Raw genomic sequence first — 16,863 nt, 5'->3', positions numbered from 1 at the left:
TTAGGAGCTCTTGCTTAGATAACGTCCTTGTGAGCAGCAATCCTCATAAAGGAAACCATGATAGGAAACACCAGCCCGGGAATATCGTATCACTAGAGGTTTCCCGATTTGCTACGTATCAGGTACTGTTGGTACGTAACACAACCGTTGGTGCTGTTTTGGAGAAGTCATTTAATGAATGAGACCATTTCATTCATCATTATAAAATCAAAAGATTGAAAATGCATATCAGCAAAAAAATAGCTTAACATTTTATTTGATAACGATTTGAGCGTTTCTAGAACACTTTGTTTATGATTCCTTATGAAATTATTTAGTTGTGCATAAGCGCATGAACCAAACAGACCTGAAACGAACTGATTTGACATGACCTTGATATTCTAAATATAGATTTGCGTTCGTTATTGGTATTGGTATTGTATTTGTTTCGTGTATTTATAAAAAGAAAAATATTTTGTTTCTTATTTATATTCGTTAACGTGTCAAAATTGTGTTAATTTCATTGTATAATTAGTTCTTGCATGAAATTAGACATTAAAATTAAATAATAAATTTCGATTGTTTCATCAAAAGATTTTTTTTAGATGATTGGAAACCTGAGATTTTGCATTAAGTGAGAAAAGGGACTCTTCTCATATTTTTTTATTAACAACTTGCAGGGGCGGATCCAGCCATTTTAAAAAGGAGGGGGGTCCCAACCCAGGACAAAGGGGGTTCTAATTATATGTCCCAATTCATATGCGTTGATCGGCCAAAAAAAAGGGGGGTTCCAACCCCCCGGACACCCCCCGGACACCCCCCTAGATTCACCAATGACTTGAGACATTTTTCTTGAAATCCATTCTAAAAAAAGTAACTAAAACGTATTGATTAATAAGACATATTTCCCTATTCTATTTTCGATGAAAAACACCAATTTAAAATAAAAATGAAGAAATGATATTATTGCCAATGAGACAACTCTCCACCACAGGCAATTTCCCCCCCCCCCCCCCCTCGATATATTGCTTAATATATATTGAGGTATATAGGGGGATCTGAGACAAGTACATGTGCTCTCCACAAGAGTCCAAAATGACACAGAATTAAACAACAATAATAGATCACCGTACAGCCTTCAACAATGAGCAAAGTCCTTTCCGCATAGTCCGCTTTAAAAATCTCCTAAATATCAAATTCTTCAAAAGTTCAAACAAGAAATCTGACGGCCTAATTTATGGTAAAAAAAATGAACGAAAAACAAATATGTAACACAGCAACAAAACGACAACCCCTGAATAACAGGCTCCTGACTTGGGATAGGCACATATACATACATAATATGGCGGGGTTAAATAAGTAAACTTGACAGTTGTGTTACAGTTCAACATAAGAGCGAACTATAGAAATCATTTGAAAAAGACTTTAGAAATACACCTTACTAAAACACAGTGTACGTGGCCTGGTACTTGTACATATCGTAGAGTTCTCACAGTTATTACCATCTAGTTCAAAGCTAAAAACAAATTATAAACAAAATCTTGCTTCTTTAGACTTATTTATTAATCATCATGGAATAAATAAGACTAGACATTATATTCTTTCAATACTTTATAAACGTATCTTTTAATTGACACTTTCCTTACACTTTTATTTTTATCTTCAATTTTAATTTGTTTTAATAAAATTAACTAGTTTAACCTTCCGCAAGTTCAAAATGCACATTCTATCTAAACTGATTTCAGGATGGAGTTGACAAATGGTAGGTTTACACGATTTTTGATAGCCCTTTCATAGTTAATCAAGACGCGTTGATTAGGTTTTGAATTTGAAATCATCCAAATACTTTTGTTAACAATTCATAAAACATACGTTGACAATAAGTGCATAAATGCATTCTTTTAAAATGTTAGAGGTTTCCCGATTTGCGACCGTACCAACCGTAGTACGAACTTTGAGCCGTCATTGTACTTTTTTAAAAGACTGTATTTATGCACTTATTGTCAACGTATGTTTTATGAATTGTTAACAAAAGTATTTGGATGATTTTTAGCTACTACTTAATATAAATTTCACGTAGATGTGTTTCCTATTCATAACAAACGATATTGTGTGTACTCGATTATGCTTTCAACCAACCGTTGCAAGTAACCGTTGCAACGAACGGTTTGTAATTAAGATTTATTTCCCTTGAAATTGCACAGGCAAAAACAAGCTAAAAATAAAACACATTCATATTTTTTTCTAATAATCGTTTGTTATATAGATATATCAGTATAGATTGAATAGGTTGGCTTTTTGTTTGGGTAGGCTTTCATAACCACGATAGAATAAGAGCTATTTTAACATACAAAATTGACCGTATTGAAAATGTATTATTAATAAAGATAAATTCAAAACCTAATCAACGCGTCTTGATTAACTATGAAAGGGTTATCAAAAATCGTGTAAACCTACCATTTGTCAACTCCATCCTGAAATCAGTTTAGATAGAATGTGCATTTTGAACTTGCGGAAGGTTAAACTAGTTACTTTTAATAAAACAAATTAAAATTGAAGATAAAAATAAAAGTGTAAGGAAAGTGTCAATTAAAAGATACGTTTATAAAGTATTGAAAGAATATAATGTCTAGTCTTATTTATTCTATGATGATTAATAAACAGATAAATAAGTCTAAAGAAGCAAGATTTTGTTTATAATTTGTTTTTAGCTTTGAACTAGATGGTAATAACTGTGAGAACTCTACGATATGTACAAGTACCAGGCCACGTACACTGTGTTTTAGTAAGGTGTATTTCTAAAGTCTTTTTCAAATGATTTCTATAGTTCGCTCTTATGTTGAACTGTAACACAACTGTCAAGTTTACTTATTTAACCCCGCCATATATATTATGTATGTATATGTGCCTATCCCAAGTCAGGAGCCTGTTATTCAGGGGTTGTCGTTTTGTTGCTGTGTTACATATTTGTTTTTCGTTAATTTTTTTACCATAAATTAGGCCGTCAGATTTCTTGTTTGAACTTTTGAAGAATTTGATATTTAGGAGATTTTTAAAGCGGACTATGCGGAAAGGACTTTGCTCATTGTTGAAGGCTGTACGGTGATCTATTATTGTTGTTTAATTCTGTGTCATTTTGGTCTCTTGTGGAGAGCACATGTACTTTTCTCAGATCCCCCTATATACCTCAATATATATTAAGCAATATATCGAGGGGGGGGGGGGGGAAATTGCCTGTGGTGGAGAGTTGTCTCATTGGCAATAATATCATTTCTTCATTTTTATTTTAAATTGGTGTTTTTCATCGAAAATAGAATAGGGAAATATGTCTTATTAATCAATACGTTTTAGTTACTTTTTTTAGAATGCATTTCAAGAAAAATGTCTCAAGTCATTGGTGAATCTAGGGGGGTGTCCGGGGGGTTGGAACCCCCCTTTTTTTTGACCGATCAACGCATATGAATTGGGACATATAATTGGAACCCCCTTTGTCCTGGGTTGGGACCCCCCTCCTTTTTAAAATGGCTGGATCCGCCCCTGCAAGTTGTTAATAAAAAAATATGAGAAGAGTCCCTTTTCTCACTTAATGCAAAATCTCAGGTTTCCAATCATCTAAAAAAAATCTTTTGATGAAACAATCGAAATTTATTATTTAATTTTAATGTCTAATTTCATGCAAGAACTAATTATACAATGAAATTAACACAATTTTGACACGTTAACGAATATAAATAAGAAACAAAATATTTTTCTTTTTATAAATACACGAAACAAATACAATACCAATACCAATAACGAACGCAAATCTATATTTAGAATATCAAAATCATGTCAAATCAGTTCGTTTCAGGTCTGTTTGATTCATGCTCTTATGCACAACTAAATAATTTCATAAGGAATCATAAACAAAGTGTTCTAGAAACGTTCAAATCGTTATCAAATAAAACGTTAAGAAAGTTTTTTGCTGATATGCACTTCAAATCTTTTAATTTTATAATGATGAATGAAATGATCTCATTCGTTAAATGACTTCTCCAAAACAACACCAACGGTTGTGTTACGTACCAACCGTACCTGATACGTAGCAAATCGGGAAACCTCTACTGGGAGATATATATTCCGTATGCAGACGCTGTTGGAAATGTAAATGTTTCAATTTTAAACCAGTAAAGTGAAAAGATCTTAAAAGCATGCGTGCTTAACGTACACTCTTAAAGCAGGACAACATAATTTCCCCTAAAAACTAAATATTTATATAGCATTTGTACATCAATCAATATATATAAATACCACATTTCCAATACTAAATCAACAGCCCAATGCACACATATTAGCTTCAATAAGGATACAGCGAAGTTGTCCACAGCTTTTTAGACAGCTCAAAATGCATATCATTGTTGCGTTTTGTTTAAATCTGTGTAAAAAAAAACCCAGAGCGTAATAGGTGTTTGCACATAACGTAATAGGTTTTTGCAGTTAATGAATAAGTGTTATACTAACGAAATAGGTGTTTGCACATAACGTAATGGGCATTAGCACATATCGTAATAACTGTTTGCACATAACGTAAACGATGTTTGCACATAACGTAAAAGGTATTTTCACATAACGTAATAGGTGTTTGCACTTAATGAAATAGGTGTAATACATAACGAAATAGGTGTTATACATAACGAAATAGGTGTTTGCACATAAAGTAATAGGCATTAGCACATATCGTAATAAGTGTTTGCACACAACGTAAACGACGTTTGCACAAAACGTATAAATGTTTGCACATAACGTTGTAAGTGTTTGCACATAACGTTGTTAGTGTTTGCATATAATGTATTAGTTGTTTGTACATAATGTAAGACGCATTTTAACATGACGTAATGCATGCTCAAAGAGAGTATCAATTTTTCGGCAAAACGATTATAAACTAAATGTAAACCATGATGTATTATGTTTTTCACTGGAGATACATATGTATCAACACAACATAAAGCCGTTAGAATATAATCTCGTGAGGTTTTAATACAACAAAGATGTATCAAAACAAACCGTTTAGAACATTTGACATAACAATCACATTTCAGACAGGACGCAATTACTAACTGACTTACGTACAGGACGAATAGACACGAAATAAAGAAAATATGAAAGAATGTAAAGGTGGTTGATCATAAAATTTGGAGGTGTTCACAGACTATATCGTAGTTACAGCATAATGTTATGCCTATTGCACACACCAACAGTTAGCAATGACATATCATACAATTGTTTGACCAAATGATTAATTAATTTGACATAACACAGGGATGCAGTGTCAGGAAATATAGACATATGCATATAACCTAACGAAGAAATGACAGGACGTAAATGCAAAGCGACAAAATACATTAAATATTTACACTATAAAACAGTTCCGGCGTTCCATAGCCTTCGGCTGTTGTCTGCTCTATGGTCGGGTTGTTGTCGCTCTGACACATTCCCCATTTCCTTTTTCAATTTTATGGAATGTTGGATTAAGGATGTTTTCTCCTCATGTTGTTGAATTTTTGTCAGATATTCGGAATCCACTGGTTTTATCCATTTAGTACTCATAAAATAATTTCTCCATTTAGTCCTTATTTTGCTTTTTATAATATTATTGCATATAGTTTTAGAGTAAAATTCGAAAATTTGATCAAATCTTTGTTGTTTTTTAATGTTTTTTGTAAGAAAATCCTGTCTTTGTTAATTGTATGAAAAATCTGGAGAGAAACATATCCCGCTAAATTTAAACGGCTTACATCTCAAAAACAAGCACACGGAACCATCATTTTTTTTATTTTTTAAAAGCTCCATTATAAATGTACTATCATATTATAACGGTCTTTTAAGAAGTTTGTTATTTTAAAAAAGAGTAGCAAATACCCTAAACTGCATGTTTAAGATGGTACCCAACACTTTAACTAAAATTAATTTGGCTCGTTTAATTTTCTTGAAATTTTGTCAAAGTATTTACTTTGACCCTTTGACAAAAATATAAAATTTAAAAAAAATTTGAACCAACCGTTTTATCAGAAAAATTACACTGGTTATATAGCAGTTTGACAAACTTTAATTTTGATCATTTAGAAGCTTAATATTTCCTTAACAACACAACGCAATTAAAACGTTAAGCTGATATTACAGAGTTATCTCCCTGTAGTGTTAGGTACCACTTTAAGTTGGTGTGAGATCTTAACGGATTAAGGTATACATGGCACATTTGTTATCCTTCTATCCAGGAATGCGACGAAATAGAACGGTGTTACTTATTCATAGCGTCGTCGACCCTTGCTTCATGATATGGGTGTGGAAGTTTTAGAGTTGACACCTGGACACTGAACTGGATAACAAGTTTTGAAATAAGAGTTTGTGGAAAATTCTGTATTTCATACATTACATCTAGTAAGGTAAAGGGCAGGGGTACATTTTTAATTGTTTGAGCTCTTTCTATAACCGAAGGGAAATGGTAACAATTAGTAAAGGAATGATTTTTATCTCCTCCTATCAGAATGTATTTTTCTCAGTTCTATAAGAACATGATTTACTCTGATTTAAATGCAAAATGCAATGTCCTTCCAGAGTTTGATTCTAAATAATTAACTTCATAGGGGCTGACGATTAGCAACTTGGTTTTTAAAACAAAATTCCGTACAAACAATGTTACATTGCCGACTCATCTGCGTGTTCAACTGAATAATTATTTATAAGATTAACAAAAAATTCTGTCCTCAGTGAAAGAGGGTCTTCAGAAATACTGTGAAACTGTTTAATCGCGTAAACCATATGTGGTTAAATTCTTAAGTACTTCTGGATACTTTTAAATCTCGAGTTTTTATTGAAATTAGTTCTACCAAAACTTGTGTTTTTTCTAACGCTGTATACCACCATTTCCCCCTGTGAAATTGAAAAATCGTCTAAAATAAATAATCCACAATGTTTTTCAACATAAAAATGGTAATATACGTTATAATTTTTTTACTTTGTGATACCATACGACATATTTTTTGATAGTGAACAAAATGTTACACATACTGCACAGAGGCACAAGTGATCAGTATGGTGGGGTTTCTTATTTATAACATATTTGTTTTATTTGGCGGTAGACTTTTTCAACAAGAAATTCCTATAAAAACGAACTGTGTGCCTCTCTTTGTTCACCAGTTCTTCTTTTGATATTAATCGGAATTCCTTCAGACACTTGTCAAAAACAGGAAGATCAAAGCAGCTAGGTTGTTTTACTTCACTTTCATTTATATTGATGATATTTTTCCCATTAACAATCCAAACCTTACTGATAGGGTTCGATAAATATATTCTCCAGAACTAGATATCAAAGAAACAGCATACATGGCTTCCTCAGCCTCATGTTTAGACTTTTACCTCGAATTTGACATATACGATCATCTCAGTCTCAGAATCAATGACAAACAAGACCATTTTAATTGTGATATTATCGATTTCCCCCACCGTAGTAGCAATATACCAACTTCACCTGCATATTGGATATACATTTCCCAACTTATTCGCGATACTAAAGATTGCAGCTCTTCCTCAGACGTAAAACGTCACCAGTGTCTGAGCATAAAGTTGATGGACAGGGGGTAAGTCAATATAATTAGATTGTATGCTACTGCCAGACAAATGAGAGGTTAAGATAGTTATAAAACCAGGTTTAATCCACCATTTCTACTTAAGGAAATGCCTGTTCAGAGTCAGGAATTTGACAGTTGTTATTAATTTCCTTGATGTGTTTGAGCTTGTGATTTTGCGATTTGATTAGAGATTTTCCATTTTGAATATTCCTTGGAGGTTTGTATTTTTGTGATATTACTTTTTACAAAATGTATGGCCTCCCTTTTCTAAATGACATTTGCTTATTTTTACATTGAGACTAATACCATCTTTTTAGCAAATATACGTTTTCTATGAAATTACATTTTTGTCATCTGCAATCCCCAATTTCAGCAGTTAATGGAAATTGGTCACCTTGGAATCTTTGGGAAAGTTGTACAGTTACCTGTGGAAATGGAGATCAAAGAAGAACACGCTTTTGTAATAATCCTTCATCGCAAAACGGTGGTGCTAATTGTCCGGAAAACGAATTTGAGCATATGTCGTGTATATTATCTCCTTGTGCTGGTAATGTAATAATTATATTTTCATTAATTCAATTCAATTAAATGTTTTATTTGAAAGAGCACAAGAGAGACGTGATCCAAATACAGACAATTATAATATAAAACAACATATAAATGAAATAAAGATGCATGTAACAACAAGTTTTAAGTAAATTCTATGGATACCATAACATTCTAAGTATATTCTATGAATAACATTACATTCGAAACTCAGATTGATACCATAAACTTATACATCAGCATTATTAAAAATTTTCATAATTTTACTTAAAACACACAATAACCTATATAAGATTTATGTGTATATGCATGAACTACTATAAAGTTATCAGTCGTATGAAACAGTATGGTGGTCTCTCAAATCAAGAGCTTCTTCAATATACATACAAATAGATTTTAGTTCCTTTTCAGACATAGGATTTAACATTTTGGTAAAATTTTCATCCATATTATTTAAATTAATATCAATGATTTTATGTTTAGATCAAATTTTGTTATATTGAGGACATTCAATCAAGAAATGTATCTCATTTTCAATTTTCTTGTGCAAAATTTACAAAATCTCTTATTAGAGGGTATATTTTGTATTGCACACCTACCAGTTTCTATTGCTAATGAGTTATTAAGTTTATTAAGCTAAACAATCATTGCCTAGTCTATTTTTAATGTGTCATATGATCGACTTTTTTCAAATTTCAAATTTCGAATTTGTATTATTAAGTTAAATACCTTTTAATTTCGAATTTCGAATTTGTATTATTAAGTTAAATATCTTTTAATTTCGAATTTCGAATTTGTATTCTTAAGTTAAATATCTTTTAATTTCGAATTTCGAATTCTAAATAAACACATTAGGAATTTTTTCAATAAAATAATTTCAAATGCGATACATATCGACCAAATACCAGATGTCGTATATTTTGGTAGCTATATATAAGTTACCGTACGGTCCTCAACAACTTGAAAAGTCATTTTGTTTACGATTGTGCTTTACACGTGTAACATAAGGGTAAACAAATTAAGATTAAAGTGGTCCTTGTCTAAGAATATAACTTTTGCTAAGTTTTACAGAAATAAAAGAAGCTTTTTTGGTAAAAATAAAGCACAGAAAATCAAGCAATTAAAAACAAGTATATGTAGGTTCATAACGATTTCATAAAATATAGATTGAGGTTTGATATCTGCCAATTGCAGTAAAATGTGCTATTACTGTAGCTAAGCTATACCACTTAGGCTTTCATTAAGAAGGAAATACGTTAAAAAATAATGTACTTTGTATAAGAAACCATATGCAACAGTTACAATTGATAGGTTTTTTTTAATAAATAACTTGAATGATGGTTTTACCTCATTCATTTTCTGGATTGTACACACATTTGTATTTAAAAATTACCATTTTTTCCTAAAATAAATTTTTCATACCTACATGCATTCAGTTGATGGAGGTTGGTCGATTTGGGACTCTTGGGAAACTTGTAACGGTACATGTGGAAGGGGTGAACAAAGTAGAAGACGTTATTGTAACAATCCTTTACCGCAACATGGTGGACTTTTATGTGGCGGAGACGAATACGTAAACAGGTCATGTACACTGTCATATTGTGCAGGTAAATATGACTGATTAGTTTCTATTTACTGAAATGTATTAATGACAACGTTATGACGAATTTTACTGAATCTTCAACAAGTGTGTCGGTGGAAAAGAAAAATATATTAATTTATTGAAAGTGCAATTGATTTGGATTTCCAAACAAGATGTAATACCAGTCAAAGAACGCTTTAAGTATAGCAACCTAAAACCTGTATATCATTTAGCACTTTACATTTTTTCAGTCCCAATTTGCTTTTGAACTTATGTATTTATTTATATTTTGCCTGTTGTATGTTATTATTTTTGTCTAATATACTAGCGGATTACACATTACGTTAATGGTATCAATTCAACTACACCATTGTGCATTATCAAGAATTAATGTCTCTGCATTGATACATGTACGTGTGGCCAATATATTCGAAACCGTAAAACATATTGATAAGAAATTTAAGTTATTAGTTAACTGTCTTAAATGTTACATCGGTTGCTGTTTCAGATAAAATTTATTAGCTATATTCGGAAGATAGCCGGATTTACGTCTGATATCTTTGGGTCTCTTTGTGATATAATTAAACAATCCAATTGTTATATAATTACCATACAATATTTAGGAAAAAAACAACTTCAGTTTTGAAATTAACTAAATTTTTTTTCTTCAAATTTACCCATTCTCAGTTTTAAAACTGTTTTAAAAATACATATTGACTGTCGTATGTGACGATTATTTGAATATGAAGATGTGACATGAATGTCAATTAGACAGCTTTCAACAAAGTCTTAAATGACGTACATGTTATCAATTAAAGGTCATCTTACAGTGTTCATCAATGAGCAAAATGCATATCGTATCTTGGCCAAGCACATAACAAATGCTGGAACAGTGATGGTACATCACATAAGAACAAACAGTAATAAAACCATTTAAAACTGACCATAAATATTTAATCAAATTGAACTCAAACACAAGGCACATATAATTACAAAACACACAGTGCCTATCTTGAACATATAACATACAAAGCATAAGATACAAAGTGCCGATCTAAGAGTATTTCAAATTACATAAACAATTATTTCAACTAGTGGAAAGATCATTGAGCTGCAACTCCTCGAAAAGAATTTGTGATAAGACGTATAAATGTAGTGATTTGGACTTCTTAAATTTGTCTTCGAAACACAGTCCACCATCATAGTTATCGATCTAGTGGTAGGCAACACAAATAAACAGTATAAATTGTACAATGTTATTTGCGCATTTCGACCACTAATATGTATTTAGTTTAAACAGATGGATATATGAAGATGTGACATAAGTGCCGATTAAACAACTCTCCATCCAAATCACAATTTTTAAAAGTAAACCATTATAGATCAATGTACGGTTAAACACGGAGCCTTTGTTTACACTGAAGAGCAAGTTATAAAGGGCCTAACAAATGATTAGTGTGAAACCATTCATCCATATAGGGATATAAAACGTATTAACATAAAAAGCTTATAAGAACGTGAAAGTGTCGATAAAAACAAATAAGACAACATATTCAACAGCAATGCAGAACTCGGACGACAAGGAATCAATTTTACGCGTTCCTGTTTCTTAATTCTAAAACCAAATTTGAGTAAATAATATCCGTATATATATTCATACCAGTGAAAAATACTGGCTACTACGTATACGCTGATGCCATCTTTTTGAACTGACAACTGTCTACTAGAAATTGTTTCGACAACGTGGTGTTAATAACGTTAGAGGTACGAATATCATCACTGCATTAGATGTGAATTTCGACAATTGATGCCTTTACAGTGACTTTCGATTATACATCGACCTTGAATGCCAGCTTTATACCAAGTCAATGTCCTATATATTAATTGGTTGTTGGTTGCTTAACGTCTAGTGACATTTCATGCATGTTCAGGACGAATGTCCTAGGCTACATTAACATAGTTTTTGTCTAAAATAAAAAAATATTTAAAGTTCAGATGGAAAATGTTTAGGGATATATTTTGAATCAAGATCTTCACCAAAAAATGATTTTATCTTTCAGATATGCAAAATTAATTTAACTTTTATATATCTTAAAACATTTAAAGTCTGTACACAGTAGTATTTTTAGGCAAAAACACGGCCGTATTTGCCAATTTGTTATGATGAACCTTAATACTAGTGTTAAATTTTGACTAAATAATTTAAATTGATAGCACTGAAGGGCTTCGGTGTTTCTGTGAGAAAAAAAATCTGACTCGAACAAAAAAACATTCTTATTCCTGATCAACTTCAGTTTTTGGGTTCTACATCGATTTCATGTACTAATTCAGAGTCAGTTTTATGTCATTTCTTGCATATATATTTTGTTAGCTTACTTTTCAAGTTTTTATATGACAGCAAAATAAAATTGAGAATGGAAATGGGAAATACAAGCATGTCAAAAATTTGCTTTCGAGTAATGCTTAACCATGTCGTAGTTGTTTTCAAGAATACACATGTGGTTTCCAGACAATAACTTTAGTATAAGTGAATGGATCTCTATGAAATTGTACAAGCAGGTTCAATACACAAAAGGGAGATCAGAATTGATTTTGGGGTTATGGTTCATTATCATTGTGGGTGGGTTTTTTTTTTACAAACAAAAGTTTGGCTTTTTCTTCAAAAACTAACCATATTTACATTGATTATTACTCATCTAGTATATATAGATGCAACAGATACTAATTTGGCAGGAGATGCACACAAAATAGGGTGTTTTAATTATTTTACCTGTAATTTTAGTTTTTTCCTACGTTGTGTACTCCTTAATAATGTCGACGTCAGTATCATGATAAAGAAAATATATTTGGTAAGTATATTCACAAGATTGACATGTGCATATGCGCCGCAAAAAGTTCTTCTTTCCCTTTAATTCCCAAAATTGCACATGATTTTTTTCTCACAGAAACAAGACTTATTTGGTTAAAAACACTTGTCATTATTTGAAACTTTCAGTAATAAAAAAATAGTTTAGCCTTTTCGAATGTTTCACTGATTGTGTGACAATTTTAACAGAAAATGAACAAAACACTTTATGTGCAGAATTATTGATAAATTTCCTCACTATATATTCACAAGGACATATAAATAACATATTGTCCATGCTATTCTGATCTGAGTTTTTATTCATATATATACTGGCATGACTGGTGCTGTTCCAAGTTGCCTTCTTTTTCTGTTTCTTGAGAAGTATTTGTTTAACCTGTTCAGTCACTATAAAGTGTTACAATTCTCATTTAGAAGCAACACATAAATAGTGACCAAAAAAGTACCGCTTTCACATGTTACTTGGAAGTATGTGGACTACATCCTTTGAAATTCAAGCTGCCGACACATTTTTTGGATGCAATATAATTATTGCCTCCCGCAGTCACCTGCATATTTTATGCATTAGTTTAAGCCTGATCAAAACATTTTCACTCTACCAAATACTTTTATCAAAATAATGTTTTTGGGGTAAAAATGAATGCCAGGTGTGATTCTATATAGCTACGTTATATTTTTTTGAGAGTTTGGTAAATACATATATTGATATAGCAAGATGTGGTATGAGTGCCAATGAGACAACTCTCCATCCAAATAACAATTTATAAAAATAAACCAGTATAGGTCAAGGTACGGTCTTCAACACAGAGCCTTGGTTCACACCGAACAGCAAGCTATAAAGGTTTCCAAAAATTACCTTTACTTATGTAAAACCAATCAAATGGGAAAACCAACGGTCTAATCTATATAAAAACGAGACGACGGCTACTGTACATTTGTACATCAGAAACCTGACTTGGGACAGGTGCCAACATTTTTAAAGAATAATGATGTTGAATATGTTTTTATTTACAGAACCAGAACAACAACATTCTCAAACAACACAAATAGCAGTCGGAACGGTCACTAGTGTAATTATTCTTGTACTTATACTACTTGCGGTTATCTTTGCAAAGAGGTTTGTTTTCATCTGCAATAGAAGTATGCACAGACAATCAAGTAATAGTTTTATTCTAAATAAAAAAAAAATCATTTGATTGCTAAGAATGATATATTTTCTTTTAAATAAATCAAAAGCATTAGTTTTGAGGGAATACGATAAACCAATTCAAGGAACAGTAAATAGGCTATGTCACAGATTTTGGAATAATTTTGCCTACAACTTTGGCGGAAAGAAATATATCTGAAAACAGAAAAAAAGATTTCTTTATCGGAGTGAATTTTTTTAAAATAGGTGAATTTTTGTAAAGCAAGCAAATAAAATAAGCATAAAACGTTCTAAAATTTTGTCTTAATTTATAAAATCTAATGAATTTAATTCAAAGATTTATGTTACCTGAATACACATTTATTGACAAAATGCACAAAAACTAAAGCATGAGCAGCACAAACACCCCCAAAAATTGGGGGTGATCTCAAGTGCGATGCTACAGAAGGATAAGCAGATCTTGCTTCACATATGGCACCTATCGTTTAGTTCATTTAAGTACAATCCCAGTTTCAACTCTTAAAACTTTTGGTTTAATAGCTTTATTGAGAGCAGCAACCCGTACAAAGAAAATCATGATAGGAAATACAAACTCTTGAATATTGTATCAACTTGGATATATTTACGCCGTTTGCAGGAGAAGTTGAATGTCTCGGCATAGGAATGGAAAATTAACCATTGGGAAGCTAAAATCATCTTTTTTGCCGTCAATTTAAGTTTTTAACCGAAACTCGTAGACAATTTTTAGAAGTAAGTCAAGATGTGAAGCCAATTTCACTCTTCCTGTTGTATCCTCATCTCAGTTCAATGGGATAGATGCTTTCAACATACTCCTCAAATTTTTTATTATTTAGTGATAGAACATTATCTTTATAGCGGAGAGTGAAGTTTAAGGATCCTGCATTTCGTTCCTCATATGAAGTTCTAGTATGAATACACCCTCATATGAATAAAGGAAAAGTCGGCATCAGAGGAACACAGTTTGTTCCCATATGAATGCCAATTGTGTGTGGAAACATGCCTGCCAAACATTCCACTCTAAATATGTTATCTATCAAGAAATCAAGCATCTTGATAATGTCAGGTTAAGAAGAAATGTTCTGTTCAAATCAGTGGTCTTTTTAACAAAGCACAAGTTATCACTCCCCCATTCGGTATATGAAACTAAGTTCTAACAGTTATTTCAATCAGTCTTGACGTTTATAAAGGGACAAACTCGTGTAAAGTGATGATTATTCAAAAGTTTTAATACTGTTGCAAGATAAAAGAGTGCTACATTATATATACTCTCAAAGGACTGTTAACTATTCACAACTAATTCGCTCCACCTCTAGAATAGGTAGTTTTACAGTAGTTTGGAAGCAACAGATGCATTTTAGTCTGTCTCATGGTTTGACTAATATCTAATTTTAAAATATGGGACGGTTGAAAACAAAACTGTGCATCACATGAGATGAATTTTGCTTCCCAATTGTGAACTGTCCATTTCTTTGTAGCAATATTATAGTAGCGCCAGCAATGGGTGTATCTCACAATTTATGAGATTTTCCACAGCTTTCACTTCCTATCATAGTTTCTTGATATAGTATTGCTGCTAACAAACGGTTATTAAATCACGTGTTCCAAGTGGAGAAGATGAAATTATACATTTAAAATTATACAGCGTATCAGTATATATGTTTCACAGGTAACAATAGATTATGTAACAATTATCTTATTCACAATCTCTTTTTCCCGAGTGTGACCACCACAGGTGTCATATTTGAAAAAAAGACTTTGTTCACCTTTTCCAGAGGTTTTGAGATCACCACTAGTTTTGATGAATTAGTGTTGCTCAGTCTTTTGCATTCTATATTGTGTCTCGTATACTGATTTTGACTGTTGATCGTTTATTTGGTTTTGTCATGACATTTCCAGTTTGTTTTACTCGTGTGTCTTTTACCTTTTTAAAGTGTACTTTGTAGGAAAAGGTCTTTATTGAACAGCCCTGCATTAAATTTGACAATATCGTTGTCTTTTAACTTTAATGTTAACCCAGTTAATTGATTAGCACAAAAGCAACTGCGGAAAGAAAAATTTATAAAATATGATCGTTAAATTAACATACAAAACAAAACAACAATCCTAAAAATAATTTTGTAAACATTGATATTTGCTCTGCATAAGGTTAAATTTAGTAAGTAATTATACGTGATCAAGTATCGGTCATTTGAAGGAGACCTGTAAGAGTGACACCGAAGAAATTTGATCAACTGATTGTTTGATTTTCAAAAACCAATGTTTTGATAAGATTGATGATAACAATTAACGAATAATGCTGAATGTATTTAAAACATTTTCTACAGCACTGAAAACTGAGACAAATTGTTTTATTTTTTTAGGAAGTGTGAAAACCCACAAAAAGAGCCATCTTATGAAATAACAGATATGACGAAAGGTAAATAGGGAGAAATCGCGATGTTTGATCAGAAGATAAAAATATATTCATACATTCAATTTTATTGCGATTTGATGGGATTTGTTTTGGTCAGTCTCTAGTCATCTATTATGTGTTATGTATACCGGTGTTTATCTTTTGTTAATGTCGTTGTCAGTTTAGGTTCAACTTGTGAGTTTTAACAATCCTGAAGCATCGTTTGACTCTTTTTTTTTTTGGCCTCTGTTTTTTTAATTAGTTGAAGGACCAAATGTATATTTTCATTTTGCAAAAAGATAAAAATAAGATAACAAGTCTACACTTATTATCCTTTTCAACAATACTAGTGAACTCAGTCGGACAACTTAACAATCCTAGTTTGGGGACTTGGTTGTAAATGGTTTATCAAGAACGTCACTTATCGGACGAAAAACCCATCTTTTACACTTATTTGTGTCAATTATCTTGATCAAAATATCAGGGAAAGTATTAATAGCTACTAGTTTGTGTTATCAGTTGGGTGATAAATTTTCAAATTAATGTGATGACTGACTGTTAGGTATTTAATTGGTACTTTACATAACACCATAATTCAAGCGTTACAGAAAAGAAAAGCTCGTTTTGTGTACAAAACTATAATCCTTGTTTATTTTTGGTGAGATTTGTTCATTGTATATTATTCTTTTATATAGGAACATACCTTTTGTATCGCACATTAAA

The 16,863-nt window shown here is 31.6% G+C and overlaps 1 protein-coding gene across 1 annotated transcript in view; it reads left to right on the top strand.

The window, feature by feature from the left end:
- LOC139530002 (receptor-type tyrosine-protein phosphatase alpha-like) overlaps nt 1-16,863 on the top strand; it is a 517,312-nt gene that overhangs the window by 31,736 nt on the left and 468,713 nt on the right. Inside the window, exon 3 of the mRNA XM_071326017.1 lies at nt 9,569-9,739. Coding sequence (XP_071182118.1) covers nt 9,569-9,739 — 171 coding nt within the window. The remainder of the gene's footprint in view (nt 1-9,568; nt 9,740-16,863) is intronic.

Source organism: Mytilus edulis, chromosome 7 (assembly GCF_963676685.1).
Source record: "Mytilus edulis chromosome 7, xbMytEdul2.2, whole genome shotgun sequence".
Lineage (NCBI taxonomy): Eukaryota > Metazoa > Mollusca > Bivalvia > Mytilida > Mytilidae > Mytilus > Mytilus edulis.
This window is presented reverse-complemented; position numbering and strand designations above follow the sequence as displayed.